General features: G+C 44.6%; 1 protein-coding gene across 4 annotated transcripts in view; it reads right to left on the reverse strand.

The window, feature by feature from the left end:
• Positions 1–21,112, reverse strand: part of ccdc88c (coiled-coil domain containing 88C) — a 240,256-nt gene that overhangs the window by 82,636 nt on the left and 136,508 nt on the right. For all 4 annotated transcript variants that reach the window (XM_073039398.1, XM_073039399.1, XM_073039400.1 and 1 more), the window contains 4 exons: positions 15,350–15,496; positions 9,698–9,842; positions 3,524–3,708; positions 1,514–1,651 (listed from right to left, as the gene is read on the reverse strand). In XM_073039398.1, the coding sequence (XP_072895499.1) occupies positions 1,514–1,651; positions 3,524–3,708; positions 9,698–9,842; positions 15,350–15,496 (615 nt within the window). The remainder of the gene's footprint in view (positions 1–1,513; positions 1,652–3,523; positions 3,709–9,697; positions 9,843–15,349; positions 15,497–21,112) is intronic.

The raw sequence follows: 21,112 nt of genomic DNA on the forward strand, positions 1-21,112 counted from the left end.
ATCAGAGTAGTCTTGATGAAGGGACTCGGCCAGAGACGTCCACTATTTAGTCTTTTCCATAGATGCTGTCTGGCCTACTGAGTTCCTCCAGCATTTTGAGTGTGTTGCTTAAAATGCTCTAGATTTCCAGCATCCGCAGAATCTCTTGTGTTTACACTATACTCTATTATTTTTTTGCTTTTCCGTTGTACTTTGCCAACAAACTGATGATTTGAAATTATCTGGATGGATCTAATGCATGAGAAAGTTTTTCACTGTATCTTGGTACATGTGACAATAATAAACCAATTTAACTTCATCCCTCTGGGGTATGCCCCTAAACGCACTTGACAACGTGCCGGGGGAACTTCACATGTCAAACAGCATCTATAGAGAGGAATAAACAGTCAATGTTTTGGGCCGAGACCCTTCATTGAACTGGAAAGGAAGGATGAGGAAGTCAGAATATGGAGGTAGGGAAAGGAGAGGAGGACTAGAAGGTAGGGATAGGTGAAACCAGGTGAGGGGGAAGGTGGGTGGGGGAGGGAGAATGAAGTGAGAAGCTGGGAGGGTATAGGTGGAAGGGCTGAAGGAAGAGGAATCCGATAGGAGAGGTGAGTGGACTATGGGAGGAAGGGAAGGAGGAGCGGCACCAGAGGGAGAGGATAGGCAGGTAAAGAGAAGAAAAGTGGGGAGAGGAGAGCCAGAGTGGGGGGTGGAAAAACAAGGGGGAGGATTTATTGGAAGTTAGAAGAAAAAATGTTCATACCATCAGACTGGAGACTATCCAACGGAATGTGAGGTATTGTTCCTCAAACCTGAGAGCGGCCACAACGTGACAGTAAACATCGCAATGTCAGAATGGGAATGGGAATGGAAATGGAAAGTAAAGTTAAAATGGGTGGCCATCACAAAATCTCGTCTATACAGGCAGGCTCGACGAAGCAGTCTCCCAGTCTGCATTGGCCTTCACTGACGTGGGGAGTCCACACCAGGAGTAGAGAACCCCAACAGATTCACAGGTGAATTGCTGACTCAGTGCTCGGGGTCCTGAATACCTGCTTTTCGGTAATCACATGACACAGCAGAGCATTTTCCAACCAATGCAATCAGCTCACCAGTCAGATTCTGCAGCTGCTGGAAATCCAGAGCAACAAACACAAAATGCTGGACAAACTCAGGTCTGGCAGCATCCATGGAGGAATCCTGATGAAGGACTAGGCCCACCAGGCTGCACGAGACCTGTATCCCTCTGTTCCCTAAAACAAGGGATTGTGCTAATGCTGGAGATGTTGAGCATTCCAGTTCTGATGAAGGTCTTGGTCCGAAATGTCAACTCTTATTCCCTTCCATACATGCTGTCTGACCTGCTGAGCTCCTCCAGCATAACGTCTCAGATTCAGAGTTACACCTTGTACATTGAGACAGACAGTGAAATGCTTTGTCTGCATTAACAACCAATGACTGTGCAGGGGCAAGCCTGCAAATGTCACCACACACATCCCAACACAATACCGCTCGTGCTTTGGGTTACCTGCCGCTCTCTCTCAGCCTGAAGAATGTCCACCCTCTCCTGTAGCCTGGCCTTGTCCTGTAGAAGTTCCTCACTCAGGGTGCCCATGTCTTGGTTGCTCTGCTTCTCCCGTTCGAGTTCCGTCTGGAGGCTTCCCACCTGATGGCAAGGCAGAGAATACAATTCAACTCGGTCCCTCTGGAAGGATGAAGCCAACACCTTTAGTGCCTTTCGCCTAACATCCTGAAGTATCTTAGAACTCTTGTTAGGCATGTGGAAGATAGCAGAAAGGGGGGCTATGTCGGAGGAAAGGGTTAGATAAACCACCTGGGTTGGAGAAGTCACATAAATGCAAAAAAGTAATGCTGAAGCTTTATAAGGCATTGGTCAGACTGCACTTGGGAGTATTGTGAGCTGTTTTGGGCCCCTTATCTGAGGTAGGATCTGCTGGCAATGGAGAGGGCCCAGAGGAGGTTCACAAGAATTATCCTGGGAATGAAAAGGTTACATATGAAGAGTGTTTGATGGCTCTGGGACTGTACTCGCTGGAGTTCAGAAGAATCAGGGGGAGATCTCATTGAAATCAGAGGGGAGAGATTTAAATCAGAGGCAGTTCCTTCATGCGAAGGGTTATGTGTATTTGGAAGAAGCTGCCAGAAATAGTATTGTGTCAGGCACATGAACAACATTTAAAACCTATCTAGATAGGTACATGGACAGGAATGGTTTGGAGTGCTATGGACCAAATGACAGTAGATGTGACTAGCTTGTGGGAACACAAGAGTTGGGCCAAATGGTCCGTTTCATGCTAAATAACTGTATGACAATGGACTAAGCACACAAGAGTAGCAGGTGTTACTGAAGACTACTGGAATATTGACCCTTATTACAAAGAAGTTGATGTATAAGGCAGGCCTTTCAGTCCAATTTATTTGTGTTTCATCTGTAGATTTAATCCTTACTTTCCTAAGTTATTGTGTGTCATGTTTATTATGTGTACTTCTGTACTTTACACCCTGGTTCTGAGAAACATTGTCTCCTTTGACGGTATACATGTATATAGTTAAATGACAAGAAACTTGACTTGATTTCCCAAGCCTAGACTGTGTGCATTCACCCTGTCTATAGTCCTTACGACTTTATACACTTCAATAAAATAACTTCTCGGTCTCCAGTGAATAAAAGGCCCACCTGCTCAACCTCTCTGTATCACTCATTCCCTCGAGTCCCAGCCACGTCCTGGTATAGATCTGCTGCATTCCTTTCAGCTTAATGCTATCTGAAGCATGAGGAAGAGTAGTTTTCCAGGAGGTTTGAGGGACTTTGTAATTCCTAGTCTCAGAGTTCTATGTGGATAGAATCTATCAGTGTATTTAAAGCTGACATCAACAGATTGCTAAGCATCGAGAATCATGTGGCGTGGGGAAAAGGCGGGACAGTGGACCTGTGGAATACATACAAAATGCTGGAGGAACTCAGCAAGTCAAGCAGCATCAATGGGGGGGAAATCAACAGTTGAAGTTCGGACTGTGACGCTTCATCAGGACTCAGAAGAATTTTGTATCAGCCACCATCCCACTGACTGGTGGGACAGGCTCAATGGGCCAAATGGCCTTCCCTGCCCCAACTTCTTAAGGTCTTAAATAGGGATATACTCATTTCTTGCTGGAAAGCTTTGAGCAGATTTAGAATTATCACCAAAGACTCTAACAAATTCCTACATTCTAATTGGCTGCATTACCATCTTGTATGGAGGGGCCACTGCGCAGAATCGGAAGCAGCTGCAGAAGGTTGCAAATTCAGCCAGCGCCATCATGGGCATTAGCCTCTCCAGGATCAATGCTCATCTTCTAAAAGACACACACACGCACACACACACACACAGACAGAAAAACACACACACACACACACTCTCTCTCTCTCTCTCTCTCTACCCATCTATCTATTGATTTTGATTCTGATTCCTCCCCTCCTGTGAGGTAGAATGACATTAGGAACTTTGTAGACTGTTGGAAACCAGAACGTTCAGACCTTGCTGCTGAGAAGCTTGTTCTCTGCCTCCAGCTCAGCAACCCTGGCCTTGCTCTCCTCCGCCGATAGTAGGGCTTGCCGGAGTTCCTGAACCCCATTTTGCAGGCTCTGGTTTTCCTTCTCCAGTTTCAGGATCCGGCTCGATGCCGACTCGTTCATCTCAAGGACAAACGACTTGCGGCCAGCTGCAAAGGAGATCAAAGCAAAGCCACACTTAGATTATTGTGCTCGGTTCTTGTCGACTTGTTAGAGGAAGGATGTGGAATCTTTAGAGAGGGTAGAGAGGAGATTTACCAGGATGCTGCCCGGACTAGAGAGCAAACTGTAAACACAAGAGATTCTGCAGATGCTGGAAAGCCAGAGCAACACCCACAAAATGCTGCAGGAACTCAGCAGGTCAGGCAGCATCGATGCCAGTCTTGATGAAGGGTTTCAGCCTAAAAGTTTGACTGTATTCCCCTCCATAGATGCTGCTGACTTGCTAAGTCCCTCCAGCATTTTGTGTGGCTTTAGAGAAGTCATCTTACGAGGATAGGCTGAACGATCTAGGGCTTTAATCACTGGAGTGAAGGAGGTTGATAGGCGACTTGATAGAGGTGTATAAGATGATAAGAGGCACTGATAGATTGGACAGCCAGAGACTCTTTCCCAGGGTGGAAGTGTTAATACAAGAGGACATAATTTTAAAGCAACTGGAGCAAAGTATAGAGGGACTGTCGGAGGTAGGTTTTTTTTTTACACAGAGAGTAGTGGGAGCATGGAATGCCCTGCCAGGAATGGTGGTAGAAGCAGATATGTTAGGGACACTTAAGAGACTCTTAAACAGGAACTTGAATGATAGAAAATGGAGGACTATATAGGAGGGAAGGGTTAAGACTAACCTTAGAGTAGATTAAAGAGTCAGCACAACATCATGGGCTGAAATGCTTGATTAGTGCTGCTATGCACTAAGCTTGTAAGTGGAGGCTTAGTGGAGGAACTCACGGAATGAGTGAGAGGAAGGAACTGGGAGTTAAGGGCTTCGAGAGGCAGTTCACTCGCAGATGGAAGATACAGTAATTGGCAAAGGATCGGAACGAAAGTGAGAAGAATCTGATTTTATAAAGCTGGAGGCATGGTAAAGGTTAAGCCAGAGATCTTGGCCCATGAGCCAGAGGCAGAGCTGGAACAGACCACTGATGTTGTACTGACCTTTTATCCTACCCCAAGATCAATCTAATCCTTCCCTCCCACATAGCCCTCCATTTCTCTTTCATCCATGTGCCCATCTTAGAGTCTCTTAAATGTCCTTAATGTATCTGGCTCGACCACCGTCACAGCTGCTGAAGACATTTGATGTTGAAGTTGTGTTGACCTGGTTCAAGAGGACACTATTTTTGCTCTCTTTTTTTGCACTGCTTATCTATATACCTAGAGTACATACATATATTATGATATTTCTTATTGAAATTTATAGTACTTTAATGTGTCGCACGGTACTGCTGCTGTAAAACAACAAATTTCATGACATGTCAGTGATAATGAACCTGTTTCTGAATCACTGTTCTTTAATTAATAACCCACAACATGAATCACGTAACTATTTTCTGATGTGACATTGCAAACATTAGATGGAAACTTCTAAACTAAACACAACACAGGAGGGAGAAGTTGGCCCATCGTTGCTACCCTGGTTCTGTATGTGGGTAATACAGCTGGTCCCATCTCCGCACTCTTTCCCAGATCCCATGTGTAAACTATTTGCTTTCAAGTTCTTAACCATGCTCTCTAGAGAACACAGCAGTTGCACCTTCCACCACAAAGCCTTCAGGCAATGCATTCCAGACCCTAATCACTCTCCACATAAAAATGAGTCACTCTGACATCCTAAGCATGATTGACTGCTTTAACTGGTTGCATCACCGTCTGGTATGGAGGCTTCAGCGTGCAGGATTGCAAAAGGTGACACAAAGTTGTCAACTCAATCATGGGCACCACCGTCCCGGCCGTCGAGAACATCTTCAAGGGGTGGTGTCTCATGAAGGCGGTATCTGTTGCTATAGACCTTCACCACCTAGGACATGCTCTTTTCTCATTTTTACTATCAGAGAGGAGGTTCAGGAGTCTGAAGTCACATACTCAACATTTTAGGAACAGTTTCTTCCTCCCTGCCATCATATTTCTGAATTGTCCATGATCACTGCTGCGTTTCTCCTATTTACATTTGTAACTTAGACCATAAGACCATGGATATGGGAGCAGAGTTAGGCCACTTGGCTCGAGCCTACTCCATCGTTTCATCATGGCCTATCCATTTCCCTCACAGCCCCAACCACTTTACAGTGATTTTATGTTTTTTACTGTACTGCTGCTGAAAAACAACAAATTTTACATCACATACAGTGAGTCAGTGACAATACATCTGATTCTGGCTCTTTTTGTTGCTAATTACTTTCATTGACTCCTCTGGTTCCTCACCTTGTTGTCAAATGACTTAACTCTCTCTGTATTTCTTCACAGTTCTAAATATCGATATCAGAGTCCTACTCAATCTTCTCCATCACAAGAGAACTACAGCTTCACCAGTGCACCACAAACTAAGCTCCTTCGTTCTTAGAGCTATCCTTCCAACTAGGCTCTGCCTTCAACTATTACTGAGGCATGTGCCCAGAACTGAATGGCAACTGTGGTCAAGTCTCTATTTTGTAAAGGTTCATAAGACTACGAGACAGAGGAGCAGATTCAAGCCAGTTGATCGATTGATGTGCAGTCGGTCGTCTAACCTGGTATAGAGGTGAAAGAGAGAATTGAACCATCTAGTAGTTAGGGTTCCCTCAGGATAGCTGGCACTAGATCTGCACGCGGTTTTATCTAGTAGAACCCTTTTTAAAGCAGAGGTTGATTAGTAACAGCATCATAGGTTATGAGGAGAAGGCAGGGATGATACAAAAGTACATTCTCCACCATATCCTCGCTTCATAAGACGCAGGGGCAGCATTAGGCCATTTGGCCCATCGATTCTTCTCCACCATTCCATCACGTTGATTTATTTCCCCTCAGAACCCCAGACTTCCCAATGAAGCCACTCTTTCCTTTGTAACCTATATACATGAAGTACACATAAGTATGACCTATAATAAATAAACACATTACAATGTTTAAAGTACCAAAAAGAAATACTCCAAGCGTGATCTAACTAGAGTATTACAGAGCTACAACATTATCTTGTGGCTCTTGAACTCAGTCCCATGACTAATAAAAGGCAACACACCACTCGACTTCTTAACAACCCTATCAACTTGCACAGAAACTTTGAGGGGTCGATGGATGTGGACCCAGGTTGATTGGGGTTGAGAGGGATAATAACTCAGCCATCATGTAATGTCACAGCAGACTCAATGGGCCAAATGGCCCAATTCTGGTCCCAAGTCTTATGGTCTAACATTAATAATGAATGAGTATTATCAATTACAAAAAGCAGAAGGTATAACTGCATCTCTAATCCGGAACCTTTTTTTTTACAATAGTCAGAAATGGACAGGAAAGATATCAATAAGATTGAAAGAGTGCAGACAGAATTTACAAGGATGCTGCTGGGACTTGAGGACCTGAATTATTGGGAAAGATTTGCCCTGGGACTTAGGAGAATGAGGGGAGATTTGATAGATGTATACAAAATTATAGATAAGGTAAACGCAAACAAGTTGGGTGAGACTAGAACTAGAAATCATGGGTATAGGGTTGAAGCTGAAATACTCAAGGGGAACCTGAGGGGAAGATTCTTCACTCAGTGGGTGGTGAGAGTGTGAAACAAGCTCCAGCAGAGTGGTGGATGTGGGTTTGATTTTGAAACTTAAGAGATATAGTATTTGGATAAGTACATAGATGGGAGGGATATGGAAGGCTATGGTCTGGGGGTGCAGGTTGATGGGATTAGGCAGAATAATAGTTCAGCACAGACTAGACGGGCCAAAGGGCCTGTTTCTATGCTGTAGTGTTCTATGAGTCTAAGTAAACAGCATTTCCACAGCTATAAATGTGAGCAAGATAAAGTTTTTCTATTTGACTGAGCTAGGTTTGCTTTGTATGAGAGTTTCTATTAAATAAACCAATGGCACCTTCACGATTAAAACCCACTAAAGGTTCAAGAAATTGGGTCACAAATCCATCACCTGATGAAAATTCGGTACATTCGACCTCAAGGCAGAGGACAATCAAAATGCAAACACTGAGCCTACTTTGAAACGAATCCTGAAGGAAACCAGGTCACGGCTTTTTGAGGAGCTTTTTGTTGTGGAAGTGAAGAGTTCAGCCACTTCCAGATCTACAACAAAATTCTCTCTTCTGGGAAGTTACGTCCTTCTCTAGAACTTGTTAAAGGGAAAGATTGGTCAGCACTCAATCCATTCTTTCTAAAAGCTCCTGGAATAAAAGGTTTTTGTGCATCGCAGAGTTTTGTTGATTGCTAAGCCCGTGAGGCAATAACTTTTAATGAATTCTCCCGAGTTACGAAATACCAATTCTGGCCAGCACTATCCAAATGCTGAATAACATGGCTCTTCTGAAAAAATATTCTTTGGTCTGCTTTCTGCAGGTTGTTTTTGTTTGTAGAAATTTGTGGCTTGTTGGGCTATCACTTAAGGTCTACCTTAACAGAGTGGAACCAAGTCACACAATGGACAGGCTGGGGTGTGTGACGGGCATCTTTTATAATACATCGCCACATCAAACTTCATCTCTGGAGGTTTGAGGAATTCAGTGCGGAGAGAGCAATGCACCATTGAAGGTGCTGGCTTCCAGCTGAAGCTCTGAACCACAACCCCTGCTGCCCTGTCAATGCTTTACAACACCAGCCACCCAGGTTCAATTCTGTCATTGTCTGTGAGGAGTTTGTACATGGTACAGCACAGAAACGTGCCCTTTGGTCCACCTAGGCCATGCTGAGTCGGTGGAACATGGGAAGAATAGGACTGGCCTGGGATTAGAGCAATTGGGTACTTGATGACTGGCACAGCCTCAGTGGGCAGAATGGCCTGTTTCTGGCTCTATGTCTTTGTGAGACCTCAATGTAACAGGCAGGCACAAAGGAGGCAAATGGAGTTTAATTAAGAGAAGTGTGATGGGAAGAAATTGTTGAGGTAAAGAGGGAGGTTTAAGGTTATGACCAAAGTGCACAGAGGGCAGCAGGACAGGTGGATAAAGAACCTGGTGATTGGAGGAATATGGTGGGCTATATCGGAGGGAAGGGGTAAATTGATCTTACAGTAGGTTAAAGGGTCGGCACAACACGGTGAGTCAGAGAGCCTGTACTGTGTTATATTGTTCAATGTCCCATAATGTTCTATGATGCAGTGACACATATGCATCCTGAAAGTTGCCTCACAGGTAGATGGGGTAGTTAAGAAAGCTTATGGGGTGTTAGCTTTCATAAGTCGAGGGATAGAGTTTTAGAGTCGCGAGGTAATGATGTAGCTCTATAAAACTCCGGTTAGGACACACTTGGAGTACTGTGTCCAGTTCTGGTCGCTTCACTATAGGAAGGATGTGCAAGCATTGGAAAGGGTACAGAGGAGATTTACCAGGATGCTGCCTGGTTTAGAGAGTATGCATTATAATCTAGGGAGTTAGGGCTTTGCTCTTTGGAGAGAAGGAGGATGAGAGGAGACATGATAGAGGTATACAACATATTAAGAGGAACAGATAGAGTGGACAGCCAGCGCCTCTTCCCCAGGGCACCACTGTTCAGTACAAGAGGACATGGCGTTAAGGTAAGGGGAGGGAAGTTCAAGGGGGATATTAGAGGAAGGTTTTTCACTCAGAGAGTGGTTGGTGCTTGGAATGCACTGCCTGAGTCAGTGGTGGAGGTGGACACATTAGTGAAGTTTAAGAGACTACTAGACAGGTATATGGAGGAATTTAAGGTGGGGGTTTATATGGGAGGCAAGGTTTAAGGGTCGGCACAACATTGTGGGCCGAAGGGCCTGTACTGTGCCGTACTGTTCTATGTTCTATGATGCGGTGACATGTATGTATTTTGATAATAAATTTACTTTGAACGTTGAAGTGCATTCTACTCTTTTCTACCCAATTCCAGCCAACTCGATGCAACAATCACGAGATGATGATTTACTTCTCTCTGACACTCAGCCGGTCACTGACCGCCTGAACCAAGCAACAGTTTTGGAGGGAACTTACCGTCCAGCAGGTCGGTACTCTTCGACATCTGCTCCAGCTCCCAGCCAAGATGTGCAGATTCATTCATGCTCTGCTTCTTCTCAATTTCCAGCACCATGTTCTCCTCGACCAGCTCTTCGATACGCTTCCGATCTGCGTCCCGGTCCTGCCCAGAGGAGGAATCAGATATCAGAACTCCCAGCATCATTCCTGGTGAAAGGTCTCAGCCACAAAAGGCGACTCTTTATCTCCCTCATTTGTGAGTGTGGATCACCAGAGGGCAATGCCTCAGAAAAGGAGGACATCCTTTTAGCATAGAGATGAGGAGGAATTTCTTTAGCCAGAGGGTGGTGAATCTGTGGAATTCACTGCCACAGATGGCTGAGGAGGTCAAGTCATTGAACACATTTAAAGCAGAAGGTGACAGGTTCTTGATTAGTAAGGGTGTCAAAGATTATGGGCAAAAGGCAGGAGAATGGGGTTGGGAAGGATAATAAATCAGCCATGATGGAATGGTGGAAGTGACTCAATGGGCCAAATGGTTGCTATGTCTCAATGTCTTATGGTCCAGGTGAGAGGCAGATGGAGAAAGGGAGAGTGGGGATAGTGACACGGCTGGGAGATGATAGGTAGAGGCAACAGAGGGCTGCTGATGGTGGGATCCGTTAGGAGAGGAAATTGGAACCAAAGAAGGGTGGTGGGGAGGGAAGAACATATGTGAACAGCGTGGGGAGAGGGCCCAATGGGATGGGCGTGTGGGTGATGGGCAGCTGGAGTGAATCGGAATCAGACTTATAATCACTGACATATCATGAAATTCGTTGCTTTGCAGCAACAGTACAATGCAATACATAAAATAAACCGTAAATTACTGTGAGAAACTTGTGTATAAATAATTCAAATCGTAGCAGAAAAAGAAAGCAAAATAGTGATGTATTGCTGATGGGTTCATGAACAGTTTAGAAACCAGATTGTATCTGGAAAAGTCTCCCAGCCCTTTCTGAGTTTGTGACCATGAGTCTAGGATTGCTTTAGAATGCCACTTGGTTCAGTAAAGTCTGTCAAGAAGAAAACTGAATGGAGTGATGTCCTTGCATATCACTCAGTCTGAAGACAGGTAGGAATGGGGAATCCCTGTCCTAGGCAGTGACGTCAGAATCAGAATCAGATTTGTTAACATGAACATTTGTCATTTTGCAGCAGCAATACAATGCAATACAAAAAATATATCAAATTACAATAAAAACTATATAAAATAAATAAGTAGTGCATAAAGAGAGCAAAAATAGTGAGACAGTGGAAACAGAAATGTTTAAAAGGCATTCAGCCAGGCACATGAAAACACAGGGATCAGAGTAACACACACAAAATGCTGGAGGAACTCAACAGGTCAGGCATAATCTATGGAGGGGAATAAATATTCAGTCAACACTTCAGGCTGACATTCTTCATCAGGACTGGGTTGTTTGAGATTTCCAGCATCTTTTCTATGTGTGCCACCGAAAATTTCCAGCATCTGCTGAAACGCTTGTGTTTGAGAACAGAAAGATACAGGTCACTTGCAGGCTGGAGGTACGAGTTTCAACTGGCATCACATTCAGATGTGATTAGCTTAATTTAGCACTGTGGTCAGCACAGATGTGATGGGCTGAAGGGCCTGTCCCTGTCCTGTACTGATGTATGCTCCAAATACCCTATAGGATGTAGAAGCTTTAGAGGAGATTTAACAGAATGCTGCCTTGCATTAGTGAGCGTGTCTTAAGATGGGTTGAGCAAGCGAGGGTTTTCTCTTTGGTAGAAAGAGGCAACTTGATAGAGGTGGACAAGATTGCAAGAGGCACAGATAGAGTGCACAGCTAGTGATTTTTTCCCAGCGTAGAATTGGCTAATATGAGGGGGCATAATTGTAAAGTGATTGGCGGGAAGTATAGGGGTGAATGTCAATGGTAACTTTTATACAGACAGTGGGTGCATGGAAAGCACTGCCAGAGGTACATTTAAGAGCCCCTGAGTCACCCATCAGGGGCGACTCTTTGTCTGCAGCTCCAATGGGAATCATCATGTATTCCTGTACAGGACTACCACAGCTGAAATCCACAGTCACAGCCATAGGTACTTCAGCAAGCAACATCGTTTTAAGGCGTATAAAAAGAATCTATCAATACTCAGAACTGATGGATCCTGGACTCGGGTCACAAGTGCAATTCCCCTTTAAAAAATGGAAATGTGGAAACTGAGCCAGTCTACAGGTATGATTGAAACACAGAGGCTTTAGACTCTCACTCCCAACCAACCTGCTGGCAAATGTGCTGTTGCTGGAAAATAAAACAGCACATCTCAGTGGGAGATCGAGGACTGCTGTATGCTTCAGGGAAACATGGCTACTCCCCACCATTACAGATGCAGCACTGATGGCTTCGCCGTTCTCCTCAAAGGGCAGGAGGCAGAGGAGATGGTGTATGCTTTATGATTAACTCATCGTGGTGGGGCCGGTTCTGTCTCAGTCCTGCTCACCTTAACTGGAAATTCCAGCAATCAAATGTCCTCCTTTCTAGCTGCCGATAGAGTTTTCCGCCTTCATCCTGGTAGTGGTGTACATTCCACCTCAGGCAGCCACCGGAAGAGCTGAGCTCTGTAATCAACAGGCATGAACCAGTGCGCTGTGGGGGATTTCAGCCAGGCCAGCTTGAAGAAGTCCCTGAACAACTATCACCTGTAGAACCAGAGGAACTAACACACTCAACCACTGTCACACCACCATCAAGAACACTTCCCCTGCCACCCCACGCCAGCCTGGCTGTACTTCTACTCCCAGCGTAAAGGCAGAGACTAAAGACTGCATCAGTAGTAGTGAGAACCACAGAGATCTAGCCAAAGGAGGGAGAGGAGCACTTACAGGACTGCTTTGAGATGCTGGACCGGACAATATCCCGGAATTCATCTTCGAATTTGAACACAGACTGTCATTGACTGCATCAAGGCCTGTGTCGATGAGTGTGTGCCTTTGAGAATGTACTGGACATACCCAAATCAAAACTCCTCAGTGGATGAACTTGGAGATTCTAGTCTGCTGAGGGCTAGATCTGTGGCATTCAAGACTGGTGATCCAGAACTTTACAAGAAGTCCAGGTTTGACTTAAGAAAGGCTATTTTAAGAGCAGAAAAACAATTCCAATTAGGTTTAGAGATGGAATTGGATGTACATCAACTCTGGCAGGGTTTGCAGGCCATTACATCCTACAAAGCCAAACCTATCCTCATGTATGGCTGTGATACTTCACTCCCAGATGAGCTCAATGTCTTTTATGCACACTTTGAAAGGGAGAATAAAACTACACCTGTGCAATCCCCTGCAACTTTTGATGACCCTATGACCTCTGCCTCGGAGGCCAATGTCAGAACACCTTTCAAGAGTGTGTACCCTTGTGAGGTGTCACGCTCTGAGAACCTCTACCAACTAACTAGCAGGAGTCTTCAAGGACATCTTCAATCTCTCACTGCTACAGTCAGAGAATCCCACCTGGTTCAAAAGGGCGACAATCAGACCAGTGCCCAAGAAGAGCAGGGTGAACTGCCTCAATGACTATCGCCCAGTGGCACTCACATCTACTGTGATGAAGTACTTTAAGAAGTTGGTTAGAGCGAAAAGCCTAAGCAGAGACCTGGACTCACTGCAATTTGCCCATCGCTATAATAGGACTACAATGGAAGTAATCTCATCAGCTTACCATTTGCTCCTTGGATCACCGGGACAACAGTAATACTTGCATCCAGCTGCTGTTTATGGATTACAACTCAGTGTTCAACACAATTCTAATCAACAAGCTCCAAAGCCTGGACCTCTGTACCTCCCTCTACAACTGGATCCTCACTGGAAGACCACAGTCTGCGTGGACTGGAAATAACTCTGCACTGACAATCAACACATGCACCTCCAAGGATGTATGCTCAGGCCACAGCTCTACTTTCTCCACACCCACGACTGTGTGGTTAGGCACAGCTCAAACACCATCTATAAACTTGCTGACAACACAACTGGTTGGATGGATCACAGGATGGATCAGCTGGTTGAGTGGTGTCGTAGCAACAACCTTGCACTCAACGTCAGTAAGACCAAGGAACTGATTGTGAACTTCAGGAAGGGGAAGTCGAGGGAGCACGCACCAGTTGTCGTCGAGGACAAACAAGAAAAAACCTGCAGATGCTGGAAATCCAAGCAACACACACTAAATGCTGGAGGAGGTCAGCAGGCATCTATGGACAATGAGTATCGTTGACATTTTGGGCCAAGACCCTTCTTCAGTCCTCATCGAGGGATCAGCAGTAGAAAGTTCCTGAGGTGTCAAAATCTGTGAAGTTCTATCCTGGGCCCAACATATTGGTTCAATCACAAAGAAGGCACAACAGTGGCTATACTTCAGTAGGAATTTGAGGAGAATTGGTATGTTACCAAAGATTTGTGCGAATTTCAGCAGATAAACCATGGAGAGCATTCTAACTGGTTGCATCACTGTCTCATATGGAGAGGATCAGAAAAGACTGCAGAAAGTTTATAAACTCAGCCAGCTTCATCATGGGGACTAATCTCCCCAGCATCCAGGACATCTTCAAAAGGTAATGCCTCAAAAAAAGGTGACATTCATCATTGAGGAACCCAATCACCCTGTACATGCCCTCTTCTCATTGCCACCATCAAGGAGGAGGTCAAGAGCCTGAAGACGCACACTCATTGATTTGGGAATGAGTTCTTCCATTGCTCCATATGATTTCTGAATGGATAGTGAACCCATGAACACTACCTCACTATTTTCTTTCTTTTTTTGCACTATTTTATAGCAATTTTGTAATTGGTAGTTTTTATTATTGCAATATGCTGCTGCTGTTAAACAAATATCACAACATATGCCAGTGATATTAAACCTGATTCTGATTCAGACTCTTAGGTAGGCACATGAATGAGGGAAATATGAAAGGCTATGTGTGAGGGAATTGTGCTATGTTAAAACATCAGCACAACATATATGAGCTGTTCTCTGTTCCAAATACCCCATGAAATGGGCCATCAAGATGCTCGTTTCTGGGAACAGATCCGTGATGGTCTTCGGGGTGGGTGTATCTCCTGCCAACACGTACGACTTGAAAGCTTTTGAAATCTCTGCACGTCCACTGGGAGGTCAGTGCTCAGTGTTTGCAGGCCCGAGGCTGAAGGCTAGAGGCCTATCCTGGGGTTGAGGGACTGTGTACGCCCATAGTTGTGAAGGGAGAAACGCGTTTGTTTTTGCTGCATGCCATGTTCTCTGCTGTTTTACCAAGCACTCTGTGCAGGCCATGTTGGTGCAGGAAGTGAGGCTGCCTCTAACACAAGTGGCACTTAAACTATATGTGCTGATGTACACTTGATAAATATACTTGAATTATGTAAAAAAAAACAGTTGAAAAAAAGACTTGAAAATGATATCACAACTGTGGTAAAATGCAACACTCACCGAATGAGAAAGCTTACACAACACACCAAAGATCTTCAAACACATTAATTTTTCATGACTTATTATTTGTTTTGCACTCTGAACAAAGGTGCAATTATAATCTCAACACCATCTTGGCCTTTTTGCCCCAGTCCAATGCAGTGGGCGCTCTCTTCAAGCTGAGTACACAGTGAGAAGCAAAACTTACCATCTCCAGGTCCTGCAGTTTGGACTTGAGCTGCAGGTTCTCCTTCTCCAGATCATGCAGCTTATCACAACGAGCCCGCGCTATGATAAGCTGCTCCTCCAGCATAGTCTTTGTCTCGATTAAGACCATGTTGTCCTCACGCAGTTCCTGCAACAAGAGGAGTTCCAGTTAGGCCCCCTTGTATGTTCAATACCCAAACCCTTCCCTCTATTGTTGAATAGGTTTAGAGCTGGGATTCCCAACCTTTCTTATACTGTGGGTCTCCACCATTAACTGTACCCCAGGTTGGGAACCCCTGGCTTAGAGAAGTAGAACCAGCTCAAATAGACACCTTGGGCCCCGAGGGGCCTGTTTCCGTGCTGTAGCTGTCTAAGTCTCACTGTCATACATGCTGGATTAGGGAGTAGAAGTGTCATTTTTCCTGTAGTTTAACTTTCCTATGGTTATTTATAATTTATATATAAACACCTGTATGTATAATTATTCAGTGAATTTTCTCATAATTGTATATTGCTGTATTTTCGAGAAGCTTCTCAGGTTTCTGCAGCAGTTGTTACACCACTTTAATGTATCAATGGAATGTGTTTTATCTCTAATCTGAGACTGAGACAATCACAACATACTTGTCTCCTTCTTTGTTCTTGTGTCACTAACAGTGCCTATAAAAAGTATTCAACGGCCTCAGAAAGTTTCGTGTTTTATTGTTTTACAACGTTGAGACAAAGTGGATCTAAATTGGCTTTTTGATACTGATCAACAGAAAAACTCTTTTGTGTCAAAGTGAAAACAAATCTCTACAAAGCGATCTAAACTGATTACAAATATAAAGAACAAAATAATTGAAGGCAGGGATAGTGGGTTTTTGATGATGTGCAGTGTTTGGCTTATGCCAAACATAGCATTTAGTCTGATGGCCAGAAAGCTCAATTTTGGTTTCAACAGACCATGGAACCTTCTTCCAGCTGACTTCAGAGTCTCCCACATGCCTTCTGGCGAACTCTAGCCAAGATTTTATATGAGTTTTTTTTCTCCAGCAGTGATTTTCTCTTTGTCACTCTCACATAAAGCTGTGACTGGTGAAGCACCCAGGCAACAGTTGTTATATGCACAGTCTCTCTCATCTCAACCACTGAAGCTTGTAACTCCTCCAGAGTTGTCATAGGTCTCTTGGTGGCCTCCCTCATTAGTCCCCTTCTTGCATGGTCACTCAGTTTTTGAGGATGGCCTGCTGTAGGCAGATTTATAGCTGTGCCATATTCTTCCCATTTCTTGATGGTTGACTTAACTGTACTCCAAGGGATATTCAGTGACTTGGAAATTTTCTTGTATCCATCTCCTGGCCTGTGCTTTTCAATAATCTTTTCACGGAGTTGCTTGGAGAGTTCTTTTGTTATCACGGTGTAGTTTTTGTCAGGATACTGACTCTCCAGCAGTTGGACCTCCCAGGTACAGGCGTATTTTTACTACAATCATCTGAAGCACCTTGACTGCACACAGGTCTCCGAAAACAGACTTCCACTTAACCAATTATGTGATTTCTAAAACCAATCGGCCACACCAGTGATGATTTGGTGTGTCATATTAAAGGGTGGCGAATACTTTTGTGTTTAATAATTGTAATACATTTAGACCAATTTGTAGAAATTTGTTTTCACTTTGACACAAGAGTCTTTTTCTGTTGCTCAGTATCAAAAGAGCCAAATTAAATCCACTGTGACTCAATGTCATAAAACAATAAAACATGAAATCTTCCGGGGGGGGGGGGGGGGGGTGAATACTTTTTATAGGCACTGTAACTGCTAATTAACCATCAGGTTTTATGACTTATTCTTGACTTCCAATAAACCTCTGGATCAATATCACCAAATCCAATACACACTCAGTGACCCCCTTGTTAGGAACACCTTGTTAATGCAAATAACTAATCAGCCAATCATATGGCAGCAACTCAATGCATAAAATCATGCAGACATGGTCAAAAGGTTCATTTGTTATACAAAACAAACACCAGAATGGGGTAGGAATGTGATCCAAGTGACTTCAACTACGGAATGGTTTTTGGTGCCCGATGGGATGATTTGAGTATCTCAGAAACTGCTGATTTCCTGGGATTTTCACACAGAAGTCTCCGGAGTTTACAGGAAAATGAAAAGATATCGAGTAAGTGGACATTCTGTGGGTGAAAATGCCTTGTTAATAAGAGAGGTCAGAGGAGAATGCCCAGACTGTTTCAAGTTGATAGGAAGTTGACAGTAACTCAAATAACCATGCTTTACAAGCTTGATGTGCAGAAGAGCATCTTTGAATGTATAATATGTTGAACCCTAAAGTGAATGGGCTACATCAGCAGAAGACCAGACTAGGTTCCACTCCTATCTAATAAACTGGCTACCGAGTGTATCCAGACTTAGAAATATATTTTCATTCAGACCATCTGTCTGAGGATTCTCAGAGTAATCTCATCAAACTCATTTCCCACTCGTGTCTGAAATCTATTACTCCCTCTCATACCCACACACAGACTCTTGCCCAATGACACCCCCGTGAGTCTCCTACCACCCACTGACACAACAGACAATTAACCCATCAACGTGGGAGGAAACTGGGCAACACTTGGCTGAAACGCATGTGGTGGCAGAGCAGACAGACAACTCCACGTCATCAGCACCAGAGACCAGCGTTCAGTCCAAGTCTCTGAAGCTGGGCCACTGTGTTCCCTTCCAGTTATTGATCTATAAATACTAGTCTCTAAAACAGTAACTTCCCCCAGGCTGATCAACACATTAACCCTCCCCAAGAGCCCCCACCACCACTACATCCACATCAGCCACTCATCTCCATGGCCCCTCAGCACCCCTCACCCCCACATCCACTGCCACTTCTAGTCCACACCTCATACCTACTCACGAACAAGAGACAATCTACAGATGATGGAAATCCAAGCAACACACACAAAAGGCTGGAGGAACTCAGCAGGCCAGGCAGCATCTATGAAAAAGAGTACAGTCGACAGGACTGGAGGAGGGTCTCCGCCCAAAATGTTGACTGTACTCTTTTCCATACCTACCTACTCTACTGTCTTACCATGTTTTCATCTGCCCTGCTGCTACTTAGAGGAGCTCCTCTTGCCGAGAGACATTTTGTCACTTTATCATTTCCTGTCAGTCACCTTGTGTTCAGATACTCCTGTACCCAGTGTCAGTTTATGTACATACTATCAGTCTATATAAACTAACCCTATGTATATACGGCCACACTCAAACGATCACTTCTAAGTGTGTGGGGCTGAAGTAAGAAGCTAGGAAAGAAGGAATCTGACAGGAGAGTGGACCATGGGAGAAAGGGAAAGAGGGGCATCAGGGTGAGGTGACCAGCAGGTGAAGAGAAGAGGTAAGGGGGAGGTGAGAGTGGGGAATAGAAAAGGGAAGGGGGAGCTGGAAAATTACCAAGAGTTGGAGAAATCACTGCTCCTGCCATCAGATCAAAGGCTAGCCCGACAGAATACGCTTTTCCAACCTGAGACCGGCCTCATCACGGTAGTAGAGGACGCCATAGACCAACATGTCGGAAGGGGAATGGCAATTGGCCGACAGTAATCCTGCATTTTGTGGATGGATCGAAAATGCTTGACGACGCAGTCCCTCAGTCTACATCGGGTCTCATCATTGTAGAGGAGACTGCACCAGCACCAATGGATACAATAGACAACCCCAAACGATTCACAGGAGAAGTGTTGCCTCACCTGGAAGGACTTTTTAAGGCCCTGAATGGAGTGGAAGGAGGTGAATAGGCAGGTGCAGAACTTCTTCCAATTGTAGGGTTAAGTGTCAGGAAGGAGATTATTGGGAAGGGTCAAGTGGACAAGTGAGTCATGACAGGAGCGATCCCTTGGGAAAGTGGAGAGTGGAGATGAGGTAAAGGTGTGTTTGGTGGGACGATCCCATTGAAGAAGGCGGAAGCTGCAGAGAATTGTATGCTGAATGTGGAGGCTCACGGGTGATAGGTGAGGGCAAGAGGAACTCCATCTCTGTTAAGGGATGAAGGTGGATGTCTGGGAAATTGAGGTGATGTGGGTGAGGGCAGCATCAGTGGTGGGAAAGGGATGTCCTGAAGAGGAAAGCCTCATCCTGGAAACAGATGCGGTGGAGACAAAGAACTGAGAAAAAGGGAAGAGGTATAGTCAAGATAGCTGTGTGAGTCAGTCGGGTTATAAAAGATATCAGTAGACAGCTTGTCTCCAGAGGTAGAGACAGTGAGATTGAGAAAAAGCAGAAGGTGTCAAAAATGGACCAAGTGAATTTAAGGTCAGGGTGCAAGTTAATGAAAGTGATGAGCTCAGCATAATGAAAGACAGGAAGTAGCACCAATCCAGTCAGAAAGAGTTAGGGAGCATAACTGGTGTAGGCTTGGAGCGTGGACTGTTCCACATAGCCAACAAAAAGGCACGCATAGCTGGGGCTACGTGGATACCCTCGGCCACACTGAGCTTGGAGAAAGCTTGGAGCTGTAAGAGAAATTGTTCAGTGTGAGGACCAGTTGTGCCGGATGGAGCTGGGTGATGTTGCTGGGCAACTGGGTGTGTCTGCTGTTGGAAAAAAAGCGAAGAACTTCACAGCTTTCTTGATGGGAGATAGAATTGTTTAGGAACTTATAGTATAAATGTATAGTGAACAGAGGAATTTCTTTACCCAGAGGGTGGTGGATCTGTGGAATTTATTGCCACGTATGTCTGTGGAGGTCAAGACATTGGGTATATTTGAAGCGGAAATTAATAGGTTCTTGATTCGTAAAGGTGTCAAAGGTTAAGGGGAGAAGGCAGGAAAATGAGGTGAGTGCGATTATAAATTCGCCATTATCGAATGGCAGAGCAGCTTGATGGGCTGAATGGCATAGTCCTGCTATGATTTATGGTCTTAGCTTGCAAAGTTGGTGTTTTCAACTTCCCGCTGGGCTACCCGATGTTTATCACCTTTCCATGGGTTTCAAAGGTCTCCACAGCCGCCCATCAAACCTCTGACACCCAGCAGTTCAAACCAAACCCTACCCAGCTAAGGAGCAAAAGTCACTAATAAACTCTGTAATCAAAGAAAGCTTCATTATGTAACTAATAAAGAGAAGCTGTACAAACACAGCTTTATCCAAGGAGATAGGAATAGAAAGAGGTGTGCTCATGTGAAGTTGGGTCAACTAGTCTGGTCTTTATGCCATGCTTTTTATGTTAAAGAAATACACTCGTACACAGCTTTTACGTTCTATTGTGTCCGACCATCCATAAAGGCAGACAGCTAACTACTTACTTAACTTGGCTCTGAGCCAGTTGATAACAATGGAGCGTCCACACAATAAAGCTGGGAACACCTCAGGCACAAAATTTCCACATCCGTTGGATGTTACAATTATGAAAACGAGAACCCATAAAGAGTGTTGGCAAGGATTCAGCCCTCCACCTTAGAGCTGGAAGAACTCACAACCCTACTGTTAATCCACCAGAGACCCCATAACACACTGTTTATCCACCAGAGACTCCATTACCTCACTGTTTAACCATCAGAAACCACATAACCTCACCGTTTAACCACTAGAGACTCCACAGTCACACTGTTTAATAATCAGAGACCCCACAAACAGTTAAAATAGTTGTAAACGAGTGAGCCTCACAAAATTATTCAGTCTACCCCAACCAGAAGACTGAATGAACCACGAGAACCACAATCTGCTGAGGGCCAGGTCAGAGGCATTCAAGTCTGGTGACCAAGAAAGTTA

The sequence above is a fragment of the Hemitrygon akajei genome, chromosome 3 (assembly GCF_048418815.1).
Source record: "Hemitrygon akajei chromosome 3, sHemAka1.3, whole genome shotgun sequence".
In the NCBI taxonomy this organism is placed as follows: domain Eukaryota; kingdom Metazoa; phylum Chordata; class Chondrichthyes; order Myliobatiformes; family Dasyatidae; genus Hemitrygon; species Hemitrygon akajei.